Raw genomic sequence first — 17435 nt, 5'->3', positions numbered from 1 at the left:
TACAAAAGAGAAACTGGAAACTATCAGGACAGAGTTTTGCTATGATTGTGTAACTGTTAGGGCTGTGTGGGGAAATTTTGCCTCAGACAGTCAGAAATATTATAATTCAGATCATGCATCAGTACATTTTGTATATTTTTATAGATATAAAAAGAAAGCTGACACTTTGGAGACTTTATCAAAGGTGTGAGCATCAGCAGATGCCTTTGTGTCAAAGTAATTGAGGATAAAACACAGAAAAACGTGAAGGCGATTTTCTTGGCCTGGATTTTAAAAATATATTCTGCAGTACATAAAAAACAAAAGAAAACCATTAATCAACACATGAACATTACCTGATGCAGCTGAAGTGAAGCAGAGCAAAGTTACAGAGGTTTGATTAGAGACACAACTAAGCGTTTTGTAATTTTGCATAATTTTAAAAACTTTAAATTTCTTCAGTATTGAACGGCAGAAATTAGCTTTTCTTTTCGGAATTAAGTAAAAGGAAAAAGTAGCGGCCGACAGCCTGTAAACAACGGTAGAATTGTGCGTAACAAATAAGCGAATAATGCAGAAAACAGATTTTTAGACTGGAAACTGTTCTTGAAGTACAGAGAGAGAGCTGTGCATGAAGTGTGATTTTATTGTGGTGGAAACAAAACAGCAAAAGTCAGAGTGAATTCATGACGATGTTTATGTGAAGCGTAGTTTGGATCTTCTTTTGCTGCTGGTTCGCTCAATATTGTTTGGAGAGAGATCCGTCGGAGGCTCTGTGCTTTGTGTTTACGTCTTTGTGCAGAATCCGTGTTCCTGCTCTCATTCACTGCTTTAGCTGTTTGGTGGTTGTTGAAATTTTGTGAGGTTTAACCTGAGATTCTGGCATTTCGGGCAAAATTAATTTATATTTAAAAAAATGATTCAGGATTTTAATGAATCGATATGACGTTATCCAAGTATCGATTTTAATCGATAATCAAAACCCACCCCTAGTAACTGTAATCGTGCTTATGTACATCTGGATAATGACACAAACTAGTGTGTGGCGCTTCACTTTTTTAAAAAAAAAGACAGAAATCAGATTATAGGATATGTGGTGTTGTTTATTTATATTATGGTACTAATCATTCGTGATATTTATTACTGTGTGCATACTTTATTTGAAGAGATGAGATTTAAAAAAAATCTCTTCCTTGCTCGTTCCATCAAATAATAAATGCTCAAGTAACTATGTAACACGTACGTAATCGGTTCAACAACACAGTGTGATGGGAAATCAGCTGTGTTTTGCTGCCCACTTTATTTCGAATCTGGCGCGAACCGGCGAGCCAGTTCCTGAATCAGTCACATGGTACGGACTGCCCGCGAGGCCTCGAACGTCACTGCATACGTAATCAAAGCGAGCCTCGATACGCGTTTCACAAAAACTCGCCGAGATTACCCGACACAGGTATCGAAGCGTCGACACACAGGACACATCACTAGTCTTTGGTCTTTTCTCCTGCACAGGTAACCAATCTCAAATCACTTTTATGGGTACATCACATCACAGCATATGTGACTGAACACGTGATTAAGCTGGCGCTAGCCTTTAGCTAGTTATCTTAGCATGCTGCTAGCTGCTTTAGTTGCTGTGTGATAACACGAGGGGAATACGACTCCATACGACATGTGTACAAATAGATCCAATGATTTTTCAGAGGTAGTTTATGTGATTTAGTCTCATATGAAGGCTCATAGTGGGTTGAAGGTGGATGGTGTTCACATGTGATTGTTCTGATTTTATTTCTTAGTTTGGATTCACTGAAATCATTTGGACCTCCAGTCGGAGTGAACTACAACACTGACGTCTGTGAGGTTTTGCTGTGAAAGCCCAAAACTCTGGGTGAAACACTATTATCTTATCTTATCTTATTACTGTTTCTTCTAATTAAATGCCCACGACATATTTGTTTTAACTCGGTGAAATGGAGAATAGGTTTCTTGGTTTCTTGCAGAGTATTTCAGGGCCTAAATTTCAAATTGTTTAGAGAAAAATAGGTATAGAGATCGACAGACCACGTGACTTTCGCGCATTGCATGCTGGGAACTCGTGGCAAAACAATCCAAGTACCACATCAAACGCAAGCATTTGCAGCACCGCAAAACGTTCATTCTCCCGTTCCAATACCTTCTTGGCTTTTCTTTGCCCCCAAAAAGGTATGTACAAAACAAAGGAGAACAATGCCGGTCCGTACAAAGACAGACTTGATGAAAAGTCAAAGAAGAGATACGAGGAAAAAATCAAAGGAGTGAAAGGGTTAGACCCGTACGAGCACACAGAGTGGACAAAAGACGTTAGCGTGCTGCCCAACTTTCACCACGCTCATATTTATAATCATACGTTCTTGGAGTGAGTGCATACACTCGTGAAGTTTAGTAACTTCGGGTCACTGCAACAAGCCCAGGTACAGTTTACCGACGGATGGGTACAGGACCTTGAAATGCACCGTGTAGAACGAAAGACCATCGTACATATCATAAGTTTACCAGTCTCACAAATCGTCTTCATAAATACACATTCGTTAACAGTTTATTAATGGGACCTTTGAGCTCAACTAGGGCTGAACGATATATCGCATTTGCGATAATATCGCGACATGATCAAGTGCAATTTTCTAACCGCAAAGGCTGCGATTATACTCTGGACATGTCCAAATTCATGGGCTGCATCCTCCTGAGGCCGCATTTGTAGACCGATTACGTCACAGCGACGCGCCGAAGGCTGTCCAAATTACTACCATATCCCAGAATTCATAGCGCGGCCCAGCCAAACTCCAGTTTCCAGCAATGGCGGCCGCTACTAAGTTTTAAAATTACTCATACTAATCTTTCTGGGTCACAAAATAAACTTTTAACATATTTTCAGGCGAGAAAGTAGTTGTGTAAACATCAAATATCTGCTCGGTTTATCAAGATATCCCATATTTGCAAAAGTGCTTCGACGTTTTCAGAGGCGTCTGCTACCCACCAGCTCGACAGCTAGCCGGGAGCTCGAGGGTTACTGATGCGGCCGAGAACGGCACAACTCCCGGCACATCATTTTCAGATCACCGCGGAGTTTCGCTGCTCGGGTTAAACGTAATATATAAGTCACTTAGACAACCTAAAAATGTTATTGTTGGGCTTTTTTCAGTGTTTTGTTTGTTCGTGAGTAAATCGGTTTGGCTGAGATTAAAGTTATTAGATTAGATAAAATAAAACTTTATTAATCCCCCGGGTGGGTTCCTCCTTGGTTTTCACACAGCTGACTAAACGTCAAACAGAAAACTTATTAAACAGAAGTATGAGACAGTCGAGAATTTACACCAGTGTCTGGTTATATTTTAGATAGCAAGAAGCAGACGGCCGAGTTTATTAAACTCCACCGAGACAGCGGTGACGCTAATCAGAACTAGACCGTCCAATTTCACGCCTTTAAATTTTAAAGGCGTGTTTGTGTGTGTGTTTATACAATTGCTATTATGTTTGCACTTTATGTGTAATTTTAGTGACTGCAGAGATCAGTAAGATGTGTGTATTTTTTATTTATTAGTTTTATTTATTTAATATTATTTTTTAATTGAATGACTGTCTAGTAGTTCACAGATGTCGAAAAACTGAGTGTGGTAAAGCCACTGATTTTGTTTATGTATATTTCTGCAATCTGCACATTGTACTGACTTTCATTTTAATGTTTACACCAGGGTTCCTTGTCAGCACTTTATGCTCAGATGTTTGTAAGCTAAAAATAAACTATTGTGTATGTTCAAATATACTGTTGTGATTGAAGAAGTAAAATAAAAATGTCAGTCATCAATTCATGCATCACCTCATGTCATCATAACAGAGGTCTGTCTTCCAGGAAAGAACAGTTTAAAATTAATGTAATATAGTATTGGCCATACTATATGATGTATTGCTTGTCTTTGTTTAATAATACAGAAGACAAAGACCTTAAAAAATAATCGCATATCGCATCGCAATCGCAATATTGGGGCAAAAAAATCGCAATTAGATTATTTTCCATAATCGTTCAGCCCTAAGCTCAACGGTAATTAATTAGTAGTGGAAATAATTTCTGGTACGCATCACAGAAATGTAGCAGTGACAATAATATTGTATGCTGTAATCGTACTGGGCAATTAGTGATAGAAAACAACTGTTTTATCCTGTGAATAAAAGTATATGTTTTTGTCAATGTACCATGGTAATAACAGAAGCGAAACGCAATATTGTGTCAGGACAATTCACTATTTATGCACAATAAACAAAGGAGCATAGCGCGACAATTTCTGTTCAGCGCCAGACTTGCTTGTAACCTATATCACCAATTATGTTAAGAAAAATGACGCATTAACTACAACAGCAGACTGACCTTTGTGGGAATGCTTATAGCAGACTAACCTGTGAGCTGGAGTGTTCTGGGACGTTATATTTGGTCTTTGAATGGCTGCAATCCAGTCGCCTCTTTGTTACTTCGGAAACATGGCTCGAACAATTTCTCTTCAACGACGTAATCCGATAACAACCGATCTCTTTACCCGTCGGCTTCCCGTGGCTGTCATGGGACCGGCTATTGCAGTTAATAATACAGCAGCTTCTTGCCATTTTTTTGTGTTTCTTTTTATCACAGTGTAACTGATTTCAATTGAAAGCCTGCGTGCGCTTGTACCTCTTGCCACAAGTTCCCAGAATCCTTTGCGGTTTTACCCCTGAATGACGTCACATTTTCCATCTCTATTCCTTTCATCACAGAGTTGAAACAATGTAGAGATGGTAAGTATAAAAATGACAACATTTAACAATTCACTTTAGCATTTCCCTCCTGTTTTGTTATTTGTATGCTCCAAATTATTCCTGTGTAGTATATTCTCAGCCATGCACCAGTTGCTTGACATTTTCAGCGCAGGCGTCATTTATACACAGGCTTCTGTCATGTCATTCACCTCCTATTGCAGCAAAACATCACACTTAATTCTTTTAAGCAGTTAACCTGCTTCTCATTGATCTCATACACAGTAAACTACAACTTGCAAGTAAACAACTGGATGTCAACAATCAAACAAGAAGAATCAACATTCTCAAAAATCATATGTCACTACAATCCAACTGTATACAGACATAGGCATTCACACACATCAGTTGATTTTATTGTTTGGTCCATGTTGCTTTCAGCTAACTTCAAAGCTGCAGCCTGGTCAACACTCCTTTTTATGACTCCTATCAACCCCCCAAATCTTCTCACTGTAGGCATCCTGTGGGGGTTAGAGTCAACTGGTGAATTATCTGCATTTACAACACTTCTCCTTTCCTGTTGTCTCTGCAGAAAAAGATTTTTAGAAGGAAATTAGATCAAGCTGTTTTGATCTTCTTGGCTCAAAACCTCAACCAGCTTAGAGAAGTGTTCATGATGGTAAATGTAGACAAAACTCTTTTCTGTTTACACCCCTTCTTGCAGAGGACAAAAAGAATGGGTGACGTTGCACAAATTCCATGGTAAATCTCCAACTTGGACTAATCCATTGCCCTTCATACACATGGGTAACTGGCCTGCTTCCAGTTTGTTTAGCTGTTCAATGTCCTGCAGTGAGTCAGATATAACTCCGGAGGTCTCCGGAATCCCGTGTCCCGGATGATATTCTTACATATGGCTTTGGCAACCGAAATGGCATCTGCTTCCCTAGTTGGGACGATTTCTACCCACTTTGAAAAAGGGCACACTATCACAAAACAGTACTTATAGTTATTACAGTTAGACAGCTCTATAAAGTCCATGTGAATAACTTGAAATGGGTGACTGGGTCTGGGGAATTTCCCTCTCTTAGGTCTCAAATTACCCCGAGAATTGTTCTTGCAACATATCATACATGACCTGCAATTTTTTTTAGGGCTGAACGATTATGGAAAATAATCTAATTGCGATTTTTTTTTTTTTTTTGCCCCAATATTGCGATTGCGATGCGATATGCGATTATTTTTTAAGGTCTTTGTCTTCTGTATTATTAAACAAAGACAAGCAATACATCATATAGTATGGCCAATACTATATTACATTAATTTTAAACTGTTCTTTCCTGGAAGACAGACCTCTGTTATGATGACATGAGGTGATGCATGAATTGATGACTGACATTTTTATTTAACTTCTTCAATCACAACAGTATATTTGAACATACACAATAGTTTATTTTTAGCTTACAAACATCTGAGCATAAAGTGCTGACAAGGAACCCTGGTGTAAACATTAAAATGAAAGTCAGTACAATGTGCAGATTGCAGAAATATACATAAAAAAAATCAGTGGCTTTACCACACTCAGTTTTTCGACATCTGTGAACTACTAGACAGTCATTCAATTAAAAAATAATATTAAATAAATAAAACTAATAAATAAAAAATACACACATCTTACTGATCTCTGCAGTCAGTAACATTACACATAAAGTGCAAACATAATAGCAATTGTATAAACACACACACAAACACGCCTTTAAAGTTTAAAGGCGTGAAATTGGACGGTCTAGTTCTGATTAGCGTCACCGCTGTCTCGGTGGAGTTTAATAAACTCGGCCGTCTGCTTCTTGCTATCTAAAATATAACCAGACACTGGTGTAAATTCTCGACTGTCTCATACTTCTGTTTAATAAGTTTTCTGTTTGACGTTTAGTCAGCTGTGTGAAAACCAAGGAGGAACCCACCCGGGGGATTAATAAAGTTTTATTTTATCTAATCTAATAACTTTAATCTCAGCCAAACCGATTTACTCACGAACAAACAAAACACTGAAAAAAGCCCAACAATAACATTTTTAGGTTGTCTAAGTGACTTATATATTACGTTTAACCCGAGCAGCGAAACTCCGCGGTGATCTGAAAATGATGTGCCAGGAGTTGTGCCGTTCTCGGCCGCATCAGTAACCCTCGAGCTCCCGGCTAGCTGTCGAGCTGGTGGGTAGCAGACGCCTCTGAAAACGTCGAAGCACTTTTGCAAATATGGGATATCTTGATAAACCGAGCAGATATTTGATGTTTACACAACTACTTTCTCGCCTGAAAATATGTTAAAAGTTTATTTTGTGACCCAGAAAGATTAGTATGAGTAATTTTAAAACTTAGTAGCGGCCGCCATTGCTGGAAACTGGAGTTTGGCTGGGCCGCGCTATGAATTCTGGGATATGGTAGTAATTTGGACAGCCTTCGGCGCGTCGCTGTGACGTAATCGGTCTACAAATGCGGCCTCAGGAGGATGCAGCCCATGAATTGTATAATATAATCGCAGTATAATCGCAGCCTTTGCGGTTAGAAAATTGCACTTGATCATGTCGCGATATTATCGCAAATGCGATATATCGTTCAGCCCTAATTTTTTTTAATTTTTTTTTTTAAAGTATTAAATCCTAGATTATGAAAATGTTGCTCTACTGCTGCCATCATCCCTCCTGTCGAGACATGGCACGGCCCATGGTTCAAAATCGCAGCGGTCATACAAATTCTGAGGCAGTATTGGGTTATTACATAGACAATAAACACCATCCTGCAAGCTCGCTGCTTTTGTGAGCCAAACTGTTTTTCTGCAGTAGGTGAGTGGGCCTGCATGTCTGCCAGTACATCTCGTATAATAGGCAACATCTGTTGGTGTTGCACTGCTAAAATGTGAACACCATGTGCTCCGAAAGCTGCCTCTCTTGTGATCTTATCTGCAAAAGCATTCCCTAATGCAACTGGATCTTTCCCTCACATGTGTGTACACATTTACAAATGGCAATTCTACTGGGCAATATTATTGCTTCCAGCAGATTTTGCAGGAGTTTGGCGTGTTCTACAGGCTTCCCTGTAGAGGCTGTCACATCTCGTCTCACCCACTGCACTTCAAAGAAATGTAATGTAGCAAATGCATATTGGCCATCAGTGTATATTGTCTCTCTGCAGCTTTACACGCTTCCGTTAAAGCTACTATCTCTGCTGCTTAAGCAGATATGAAACATGCTAGTTGTCCTGCACAGATAACTTTCTCACTATCTACTACAGTAAAAACCTGTTTTAGCCTGTCCTTCTGCTGTTGTAAAGCTCAAACCATCAACAAACCAAACCTTTCCCTCAACGAGTGGCACATCTATTACGTCATCCCTGGGCTTACACTCCTCCTCCACGTGCTCTCTACACTCATGAGCAGTGCCCTCTTCTTTCATTGGCAAAAGGGTTGACGGATTCAGAATTGTGCCCCATTTTATGATTGTGTGGTTGTGAGAGTAATAGTGACATTAGAGACAAGTGTCTTGTAGCTTACAGAAAGGTCATTTTAGCATGCAGTAGTAAAACATCCACCTCGTGTGGAACTAACAGTGTCAAAGGGTGAAATAAAACTATTTTCCGGAACATTGTACAGTTTGAGCCGCTGCATATACTGATCTCACGCATGGAGGTAAAGCACAAGCAACTAGGTCTAATCTTTCAGGATAGTAAGTCACTGCCTTCACTTGTGGAAAAAGTGCTGTTAGTTATTTCACAGTCACCTGGCATTTGTGCTTTTCACAGAACCACAAGTCCATCGCTGGACCTCCTCTGCGCTGTCACTTTTGGAGCTTGGCACCCTCCCTTCATCCCTCAGGTTCTCATGTTCCAATGCCCCGGACGATTTAAGGCAGAGCATGTCGTACACCTTAGTTGTCTTCCTCAACTTCAACGTCAAAACTCTTCCACTCCTTATAGTTGTCTGCTGTGCAAAGACTCCTCTTGATGATCTCCTAGAAGCCCAGTAGCACAGCTCTCTGCGCGATGTCTGCTGTGCTGAAGGTGATCTCTGATCCTCCTGAAGCCTCTCTCCTGGCCTCAGCTTCCACGTTGTGGACGATCCCCTCAGTCACTCCTTCTCGTCATGGCACCTCACGACATATGCAAATTAAAAAAAATGACACTCCTCTTGTGCCACACGGCTCTCGCCATGTGTCAACTCCCCAATGAGACATGTAAAAGAATGTTTTAGGGAGACTGTGCAACAATCTCCAGGGTTTCCCACTTGGAGCAGCTTCACTCCAACCTGTAACCCAGTGTAAAAACATTAGTCAGTAATTAAATGTTTAGCTTGTTTAACTCCCAGCTCCACCCAGAGCCTGTATCCTAGAAGACAAAGTCTTTAGGTTAAAACAACTTCACATTTGCAACCAACTACAACTCATAAGTGTAATAAAGTATTCAGCATCACAGAGACAAGTATCATTGCAGGTTTATTCTAAACTCATTTAACTCCTACTTTTCCCATAATTTGCACCAAATCATTGAACATCTCAACGTCATTCCACGTTATAATCAATATGTGGAATGACGGCTTGTAGGAGAGAGGTGGCCTGTCTGGTGTCATGGTATGAGGACAACAACCTCACCCTCAGCACTGATAAGACAGAGTAACCGAGTCCCAGGCTGAGAGGCTGAGGGCACCCCACCCCCGAAGTGGCCCAAGCGAGCCCCAGGCCCCGATAAGCAGCCACCAAGGAGTGAGTCGGTGTGTACCTGGGCGCCCATCCCCGGACACAAAGAACCACCAATGCACCGATGTCTGAGGGCATCTGCCACTGGCAGGGGAAGTGGTGCGGGGAGATAGGCCTCCTTACCTTTGAGGGCCTGAGATGTCCCCAGAGAGGTGGCGTCTGATACCCAACCTGACATATAGACAAGACATACAGGCACACACAGATGCAAACATCCATTCCCACCCTCATGCTCTCATATGCACTTACTCCACACTCAACCAACGTGGAGACAGACATAAAGAGACGCTGTACACACAATCACACTCCCCAAGCGTACTCTAAGAACCGGGTCTAGGTACCCTTGCCCCTGGAGGGGGAAACTGCACCCAGACCCAGGTGGTGTTACCCTTTTCCCTGCGGTGGGGAGAAGCAGACCACCCCGACTCCGCAGCAGCAGGGAGGCCCCACACTCCAGACCCCAGTCGGACGGCCAACTCCTCCTCCTGGCCCCCCCGCTCCAGCAGGTCGCAGAGAACGGGGGTGTGAGAAGGCCCATCCGGACCGGGGCCCAGAACAGCAGTGTCGACCCTCCCCTAGCCCCGCTGCACGCAGCCACGAGGAAACAGTCACCTAAGAGCCAACAGAGCCCCTAATAGGCCATGACTGCTATCCCGGGTTGAGCCCCCCCAAGGAAGATGCTCCTGGGGAATCCCCTGACGCCCTAAGCATGTCCCTACCCCCACACCAATCACAACAGCGAAGGTGGGACAAAACTATGACCCCCCCACCCCCCCCCACCCCCACTAGGTGATGGAGCTAATCAAAGGAGCCCAGAGCAATTGATCTGATGTGGTGGCAGAGGCTGTATCGAGACTAATGTAATCTCGATGGCTGTAGCTCAGGTGGCAGAGCAGGTCAGCCACTAATCAGAAGGTCGGTGGTTCGATCCCAGGCTGCCTCCTGGCTGCATACTAACCTTGTTTGCCTACTGGTGGTGGTCAGAGGGCCCGGTGGCGCCAGTGTCCGGCAGCCTCGCCTCTGTCAGTGTGCCCCAGGGCAGCTGTGCCTACAATGTACAGTGGGGCAAAAAAATATTTAGTCAGCCACCGATTGTGCAAGTTCCCCCACCTAAAATGATGACAGAGGTCAGTAATTTGCACCAGAGGTACGCTTCAACTGTGAGAGACAGAATGTGGAAAAAAAAAAAATCCATGAATCCACATGGTAGGATTTGTAAAGAATTTATTCGTAAATCAGGGTGGAAAATAAGTATTTGGTCAATAACAAAAATACAACTCAATACTTTGTAACATAACCTTTGTTGGCAATAACAGAGGTCAAACGTTTACTATAGGTCTTTACCAGGTTTGAACACACAGTAGCTGGTATTTTGGCCCATTCCTCCATGCAGATCTTCTCGAGAGCAGTGATGTTTTGGGGCTGTCGCCGAGCAACACGGACTTTCAACTCCCGCCACAGATTTTCTATGGGGTTGAGGTCTGGAGACTGGCTAGGCCACTCCAGGACTTTCAAATGCTTCTTACGGAGCCACTCCTTTGTTGCCTGGGCGGTGTGTTTTGGATCATTGTCATGTTGGAAGACCCAGCCTCGTTTCATCTTCAAAGTTCTCACTGATGGAAGGAGGTTTTGGCTCAAAATCTCACGATACATGGCCCCATTCATTCTGTCATTAACACGGATCAGTCGTCCTGTCCCCTTGGCAGAAAAACAGCCCCATAGCATAATGTTTCCACCCCCATGCTTCACAGTAGGTATGGTGTTCTTGGGATGCAACTCAGTATTCTTCTTCCTCCAAACACGACGAGTTGAGTTTATACCAAAAAGTTCTACTTTGGTTTCATCTGACCACATGACATTCTCCCAATCCTCTGCTGTATCATCCATGTGCTCTCTGGCAAACTTCAGACGGGCCTGGACATGCACTGGCTTCAGCAGCGGAACACGTCTGGCACTGCGGGATTTGATTCCCTGCCGTTGTAGTGTGTTACTGATGGTGACCTTTGTTACTTTGGTCCCAGCTCTCTGCAGGTCATTCACCAGGTCCCCCCGTGTGGTTCTGGGATCTTTGCTCACCGTTCTCATGATCATTTTGACCCCACGGGATGAGATCTTGCGTGGAGCCCCAGATCGAGGGAGATTATCAGTGGTCTTGTATGTCTTCCATTTTCTGATGATTGCTCCCACAGTTGGATTTTTTCACACCAAGCTGCTTGCCTATTGTAGATTCACTCTTCCAAGTCTGGTGTAAGTCTACAATACTTTTCCTGGTGTCCTTCGAAAGCTCTTTGGTCTTGGCCATGGCGGAGTTTGGAGTCTGACTGTTTGAGGCTGTGGACAGGTGTCTTTTATACAGATGATGAGTTCAAACAGGTGCCATTCATACAGGTAACGAGTGGGGGACAGAAAAGCTTCTTACAGAGGATGTTACAGGTCTGTGAGAGCCAGAGATTTTCCTTGTTTGAGGTGACCAAATACTTATTTTCCACCCTAATTTACGAATAAATTCTTTACAAATCCTACCATGTGAATTCATGGATATTTTTTTTTCACATTCTGTCTCACAGTTGAAGTGTACCTCTGGTGCAAATTACTGACCTCTGTTATCATTTTAAGTGGGGGAACTTGCACAATCGGTGGCTGACTAAATACTTTTTTGCCCCACTGTAGCTTGCCATTGCCAGTGTGTGAATGGGTGAATGACTGAATGTAGTGTAAAGCGCTTTGGGGTCCTTAGGGACTGACTAAAGCGCTATACAAATGCGGGCCATTTACCATTTTTAATAGATAATTTCTATATTGTTTAGAATTAAGATTATTTTTATTTTTCCAGTTCATGAGGACTGTTTTCTTGGCTATGCATAGGGCAGTGAAAACCATATGGGCGATATTCTTTTCTGAAGTGACATTATCTAAGCTGCCCAACAAACACACTAAGGGGGAAGTTGGAATGTTACATTTCAGACACTTTGATAAGTCTTCACATATCTCGCACCAAAACTTCTGAACTGGTGGACAGAACCAAAGAGCGTGGATATAAATGTCCGGTGTTTTGGTTTGACAGTGTGAGCAGTTGTTGGTAGACGTAAAGCCCATCTTGAACATCCGATGACCTGTATAGTGCACTCTATGTAATATTTTTGTATTGAATTAATTGAAGACTGGGATTTCTAATTAGATGAAAGGTTTTTAAGCAAATCTGAGACCAGAAGTTTTGGTCTAAGTTAACTGATAAATCCGCTTCCCATTTTGCAATAGGAAGTGATATTGATTCATCTGTTTTAGAAAGCATTCTGTATATTTTGGATAGTAATTTGGGGGTTTTAAGAGTAAGAAATTGAACCACACTTGGTGGTGTTTGTAGTTCAACTTGACCTGGTTTAAATTTCTTTTTTACTATGGATTTAATTTGTTGATATTCTAAAAATCTTTTCTTGTTGATTCCATATTGTATAACTAGTCTGTCAAATGAAATAAATTCTGTTCCTTCTAGTATATGTTCTAAATATTTGATTCCTTTACCACTCCAAGCTGAAAAGTTTATCATATTATTGTTTTGTAATATGTCAGGGTTGTTCCAGATAGGTGTACGTTTGCATGGGATTAATGAAGACGCCGTCAATTTTAGAAACTCCCACTATGCTGTCAGAGAAGAGCCGATGTTGACGCTTTTGAAGCATTCATGTCGTTGGATGTTTGAGCTGATAAGCTCTAGATTATTGCAAAGTGCTTGTTCTACATCTAGCAAAGGTTCATCTAAGAGGGTATGTTTTAGCCATCCTGAGGTAAACTGAAGCCTGTTGGCTAAGAAGTAGTGCTGAAAGTTAGGTAGTTCTAATCCTCCTTTATCCTTGGTCTTTTGTAGTGTTTTTAAGCTTATACGTGGGGGTTTATTTTCTATCTCAGATTTAAATTTTATCTTCACTTATTTATTTGTATTATTTATATTTTATGTGGTGTCATTTGTGTATATATACATACTTTCTTTCAACCCTTAACTTAACCGGCATGTGTGTGTGGCAGCAAAGAAAGAATTTCATTGCACAGAGAAATGCTTTTTCTTCTTGTACATATGACAATAAACCCTTTGAGTCTTTAATCTTCACTATATATCTACAGTGTAAATAGTAGTAGAAATAGACAAAAACCATTAAAGGAGAAGTATTAAGAAGCAATGCGAAGTACAAATATTTTTTAAAAATTCTGAAATTGATATTTTATTTATGAGGATGCTTTTGATCTGAATAAGGTTCTAAGAATGCCATGTGTACATCTGTACAGTTTATGGGTTACTTCTTACCATAACTGCATTTGGTTTTCTGTTTTATTTCTTTGTCATTATAGGAGAGATGTGGGAAAGCAGGCCAAAACCTCAACACATTGAGGACATCAGCAAAAAACAGCCAACGCCGGCAAGCACAGATCCAGTTGTTGTCCCTTTGACCACTATGAAGCAGCCCAGAAGACGCCAGTGCATCGATAGTGGGAACAGAAGCTTTACCTGTGATCAATGTGGAAAGTCTTTCACTCGGAGTAGCAGCTTAAAAGTACATCAGCTCATCCATACTGGAGTCAAAGCATTCAGCTGTGATCAGTGTGGAAAGTCTTTTAATCGACTTGGTCCCTTAAAAACTCATCAGCTCATTCATACTGGTATTAAGGCATTCAGCTGTGATCAATGTGGAAAGTCTTTTACTCTGAGTAGCAACTTAAAAAGACATCAGCTCATTCATACTGGTGTCAAGGCGTTCCGCTGTGATCAGTGTGGAAAGTCTTTTACTCTGAGTAGCAACTTAAAAGTACATCAGCTCATCCATGCTGGAGTCAAAGCATTCAGCTGTGATCAGTGTGGAAAGTCTTTTAATCGCCTTGATCACTTAAAAGCACATCAGGTCATTCATACTGGTGCCAAGGCATTCAGCTGTGATCAATGTGGAAAGTCTTTTACTCAGAAAAGCGACTTAAAAACACATCAGCTCATCCACAGTGGAGTTAAAGAATTCAGCTGCAATCAGTGTGGAAAGTCCTTTACTCAGAAAAGGTACTTAAAAAGACATGAAGTCACGCATGCTGGTGTTAAATCATTTGTTTGTAGTCAGTGTGGAAAAGCTTTTACTCAGATTGGTAACTTAAAAAGACATGAAGTCACGCATGCTGGTGTTAAATCATTTGTTTGTGGTCAGTGTGGAAAAGCTTTTACTCAGATTGGTCACTTAAAAAGACATCAAGTCATCCATGCTGGAGTTAAATCATTTGTTTGTGGTCAGTGTGGAAAGGGTTTTACTCAGATTGGCCACATAAAAACACATCAGCTCATCCATGCTGGGGTCAAAGCATTCAGCTGTGATCAGTGTGGAAAGTCTTTTACTCAGATTGGTCACTTAAAATCGCATCAGGTTATCCATAGTGGAGTTAAAGCATTTGTTTGTGGTCAGTGTGGAAAAGCTTTTGCTCACAGTTACAGCTTAAAAGTCCATCTGCTCACCCACAGTGGAGTTAAACCTTTCAGTTGTGATCAGTGTGGAAAGTCATTTACTCTGATTGGTCACTTAAAAACGCATCAGGTTATCCACAGTGGAGTTAAACCATTTGTTTGTGGTCAGTGTGGAAAGGCTTTTGCTCACAGTTACAGCTTAAAAGTCCATGAGGTCATCCACCCAGGAGCTAAACATTTCAGCTGTGATCACTGTGGAAAGTCGTTTGCACGGCTTGGTTACTTAAAAGCACATCGGGTCATTCATACTGGTGTCAAGGCATTCAACTGTGATCAGTGTGGAAAGTCTTTTAATCAGAAAAGAGACTTAAAACAACATGAGCTCATCCACAGTGGCGTTAAAGCATTTGTTTGTGATCAGTGTGGAAAGTCTTTTACTTTTATTGGTCACTTAAAAAGACATCAACTCATCCACAGTGGAGTTAAATCATTTATCTGTAATCAATGTGGAAAATCTTTTACTCAGAGTTGCAACTTAAAACGACATCAGCTCATTCATACTGGAGTTAAACCTTTCAACTGTGCTTAGTGTGGAAAGTCTTGTGCTAGGTTTCATCATCTAAAAAATCATCAGCTCATCCACACTAAAGTTAATCCACTGAAATATGAGCAGTGTGAAGTCTTTCATCCGTAACACAAACCTATTGAGGCATCAGCAAACCTACAAAGTGTCCTGCTGTGACAAAAGTGGCAGACTAATGGGACATTATCCTGACAAAGTTCATTTGAACACAGCTAGAAACACGAGGGATCTGAACCAATGCTCTTCTGCTGGGTCAATCTTAATCAGGCTTTACAGAATTCAGCTTTAATCTCCTGTTCAGTGTTACTGTGTGGAAGTCCATTAGATCAGTTATGACCTCATAAGTGTTGCATATTCAATTCAATTCAATTTTATTTATATAGCGCCAAATCACAACAAAAGTTGCCTCAAGGCGCTTTATATTGTACAGTAGATACAGAAAAAAACCCAACAATCATATGACCCCCTATGAACAAGCACTTTGGCGAAGGGGGAAGGAAAAACTCCCTTTTCACAGGAAGAAACCTCCAGCAGAACCAGGCTCAGGGAGGGGCGGGGCCATCTGGTTGGGGCAAAGAAGAAAAACAGGATCAAGACATGCTGTGGAAGAGAGACAGAGATTAATAACAGATTTGATTCCATGCAGAGAGGTCTATTAACACAGAGTGAGCGAGAAAGGTGACTGGAAAGGAAAAACTCCCGGAAAGGAATCCCCGGCAGCCTACACCTATTGCAGCATAACTAAGGGAGGATTCAGGGTCACTTGGTCCAGCCCTAACTATACGCTTTAGCAAAAAGGAAAGTTTTAAGCCTAATCGTGAAAGTAGAAATAGCGTCTGTCTCCTGAATCCAAACTGGAAACTGGTTTCACAGAAGAGGGGCCTGAAAACTGAAGGCTCTCCATATGAACACTTATCCTGTGAATTGCCTGTTTGTTACCTAAGCAACACTTTTTAGTATGATGTCCATGTTAAAAGTAGCAGTGCTTAATTCCGTAAGTATTCTAACATGAATTGCTTGTAATGAAAGATATAAGTGTAACAACTGGAAAAAGTGCTGTTGCTTTATTGTTATTGCAGTATGTATTTTTTCCACTGGAACCTCTCATCGTTGTAATGAGGTGGTGCTGTATGTGTTAGCCAACCGCCTGTTAGAGCTACACAGTTTGAAATGTTCACAAAAGACATGGAAAATCAAGTCAAATCACTTTTATTGACACATCACATGTGCAGGTACATTGGTACAGCACATGTGAGTGAAATTCTTGTGTGCGAGCTTCACAAGCAACAGAGTTGTGCAAAATACAATAATGTAAACAAGCAAAATACAAGAATGGCTACATCTGAAACTAATAAATATATGTACAATATATAATAATAGTATATGCATTTCACATGCCTGTCTGAAGCTGGCAGCCAGCATGTAGAAAGATTTCCTTTGAACTGTTATTAATTTTGTATGTTTTCTAAGTTTAGTCAAACCGTCCAATTAAAAAGCAACAGAATTCTACCAGAACCTCCTGATTCTTGTTTCATGAATTGCATGGCTATTTACTAAAAGTCTAAATAAAACTCATAATTAAAAGGCCACTGGTGCAACATGGGTTAAAATCTATGCACGCAGAACAAAGTGGATGTTAATATTGTCATGTTAATATTATGTAAAATATGTTGACTATATGAATGGTGTTATCTGTTCTGTGCAAACATCCGTGTAATCTTAAAAACTAAACATTATTCCCATCATCTGATCACAGAGAGAAGCAGAATGTCAGAACAGATTACCTTCTGGTCAAACTGAAACACCTGCTCGCACTGATGGTGAGTTTTGGTACATGCCTCACCATATGGTATACCACAATGACAAATGCTTATTCAGCCACCAAGGTGCCAATCTGAATGACCTGCATCTCCCAAGGCCCACACTGACATCCA

General features: G+C 41.2%; 1 protein-coding gene across 1 annotated transcript; it reads left to right on the top strand.

The window, feature by feature from the left end:
• Positions 1–1389: 1389 nt before the first annotated feature.
• On the top strand, positions 1390–16459 carry LOC146625922 (uncharacterized). The gene is made up of 2 exons (XM_085363028.1): positions 1390–1488; positions 13829–16459. Exon 2 carries the CDS (start codon positions 13834–13836, stop codon positions 15505–15507), a length of 1674 nt encoding a protein of 557 aa, XP_085219154.1. The 5' UTR covers positions 1390–1488; positions 13829–13833; the 3' UTR covers positions 15508–16459.
• The last annotated feature ends 976 nt before the right edge of the window (positions 16460–17435 follow it).

The sequence above is a fragment of the Diplotaxodon limnothrissa genome, linkage group LG9, assembly GCF_057381915.1.
Source record: "Diplotaxodon limnothrissa isolate DT_005_m linkage group LG9, D_limnothrissa_male_GT1.1, whole genome shotgun sequence".
NCBI lineage: Eukaryota > Metazoa > Chordata > Actinopteri > Cichliformes > Cichlidae > Diplotaxodon > Diplotaxodon limnothrissa.
Note: the sequence above shows the minus strand (reverse complement) of the source record. Positions and strands in the feature narration are given on the sequence as shown.

Coding starts and splice junctions, on each gene's coding strand:
- LOC146625922 (XM_085363028.1), top strand. CDS start 13,834: ATGTGGGAAAGCAGGCCAAAACCTCAACACATTGAGGACATCAGCAAA.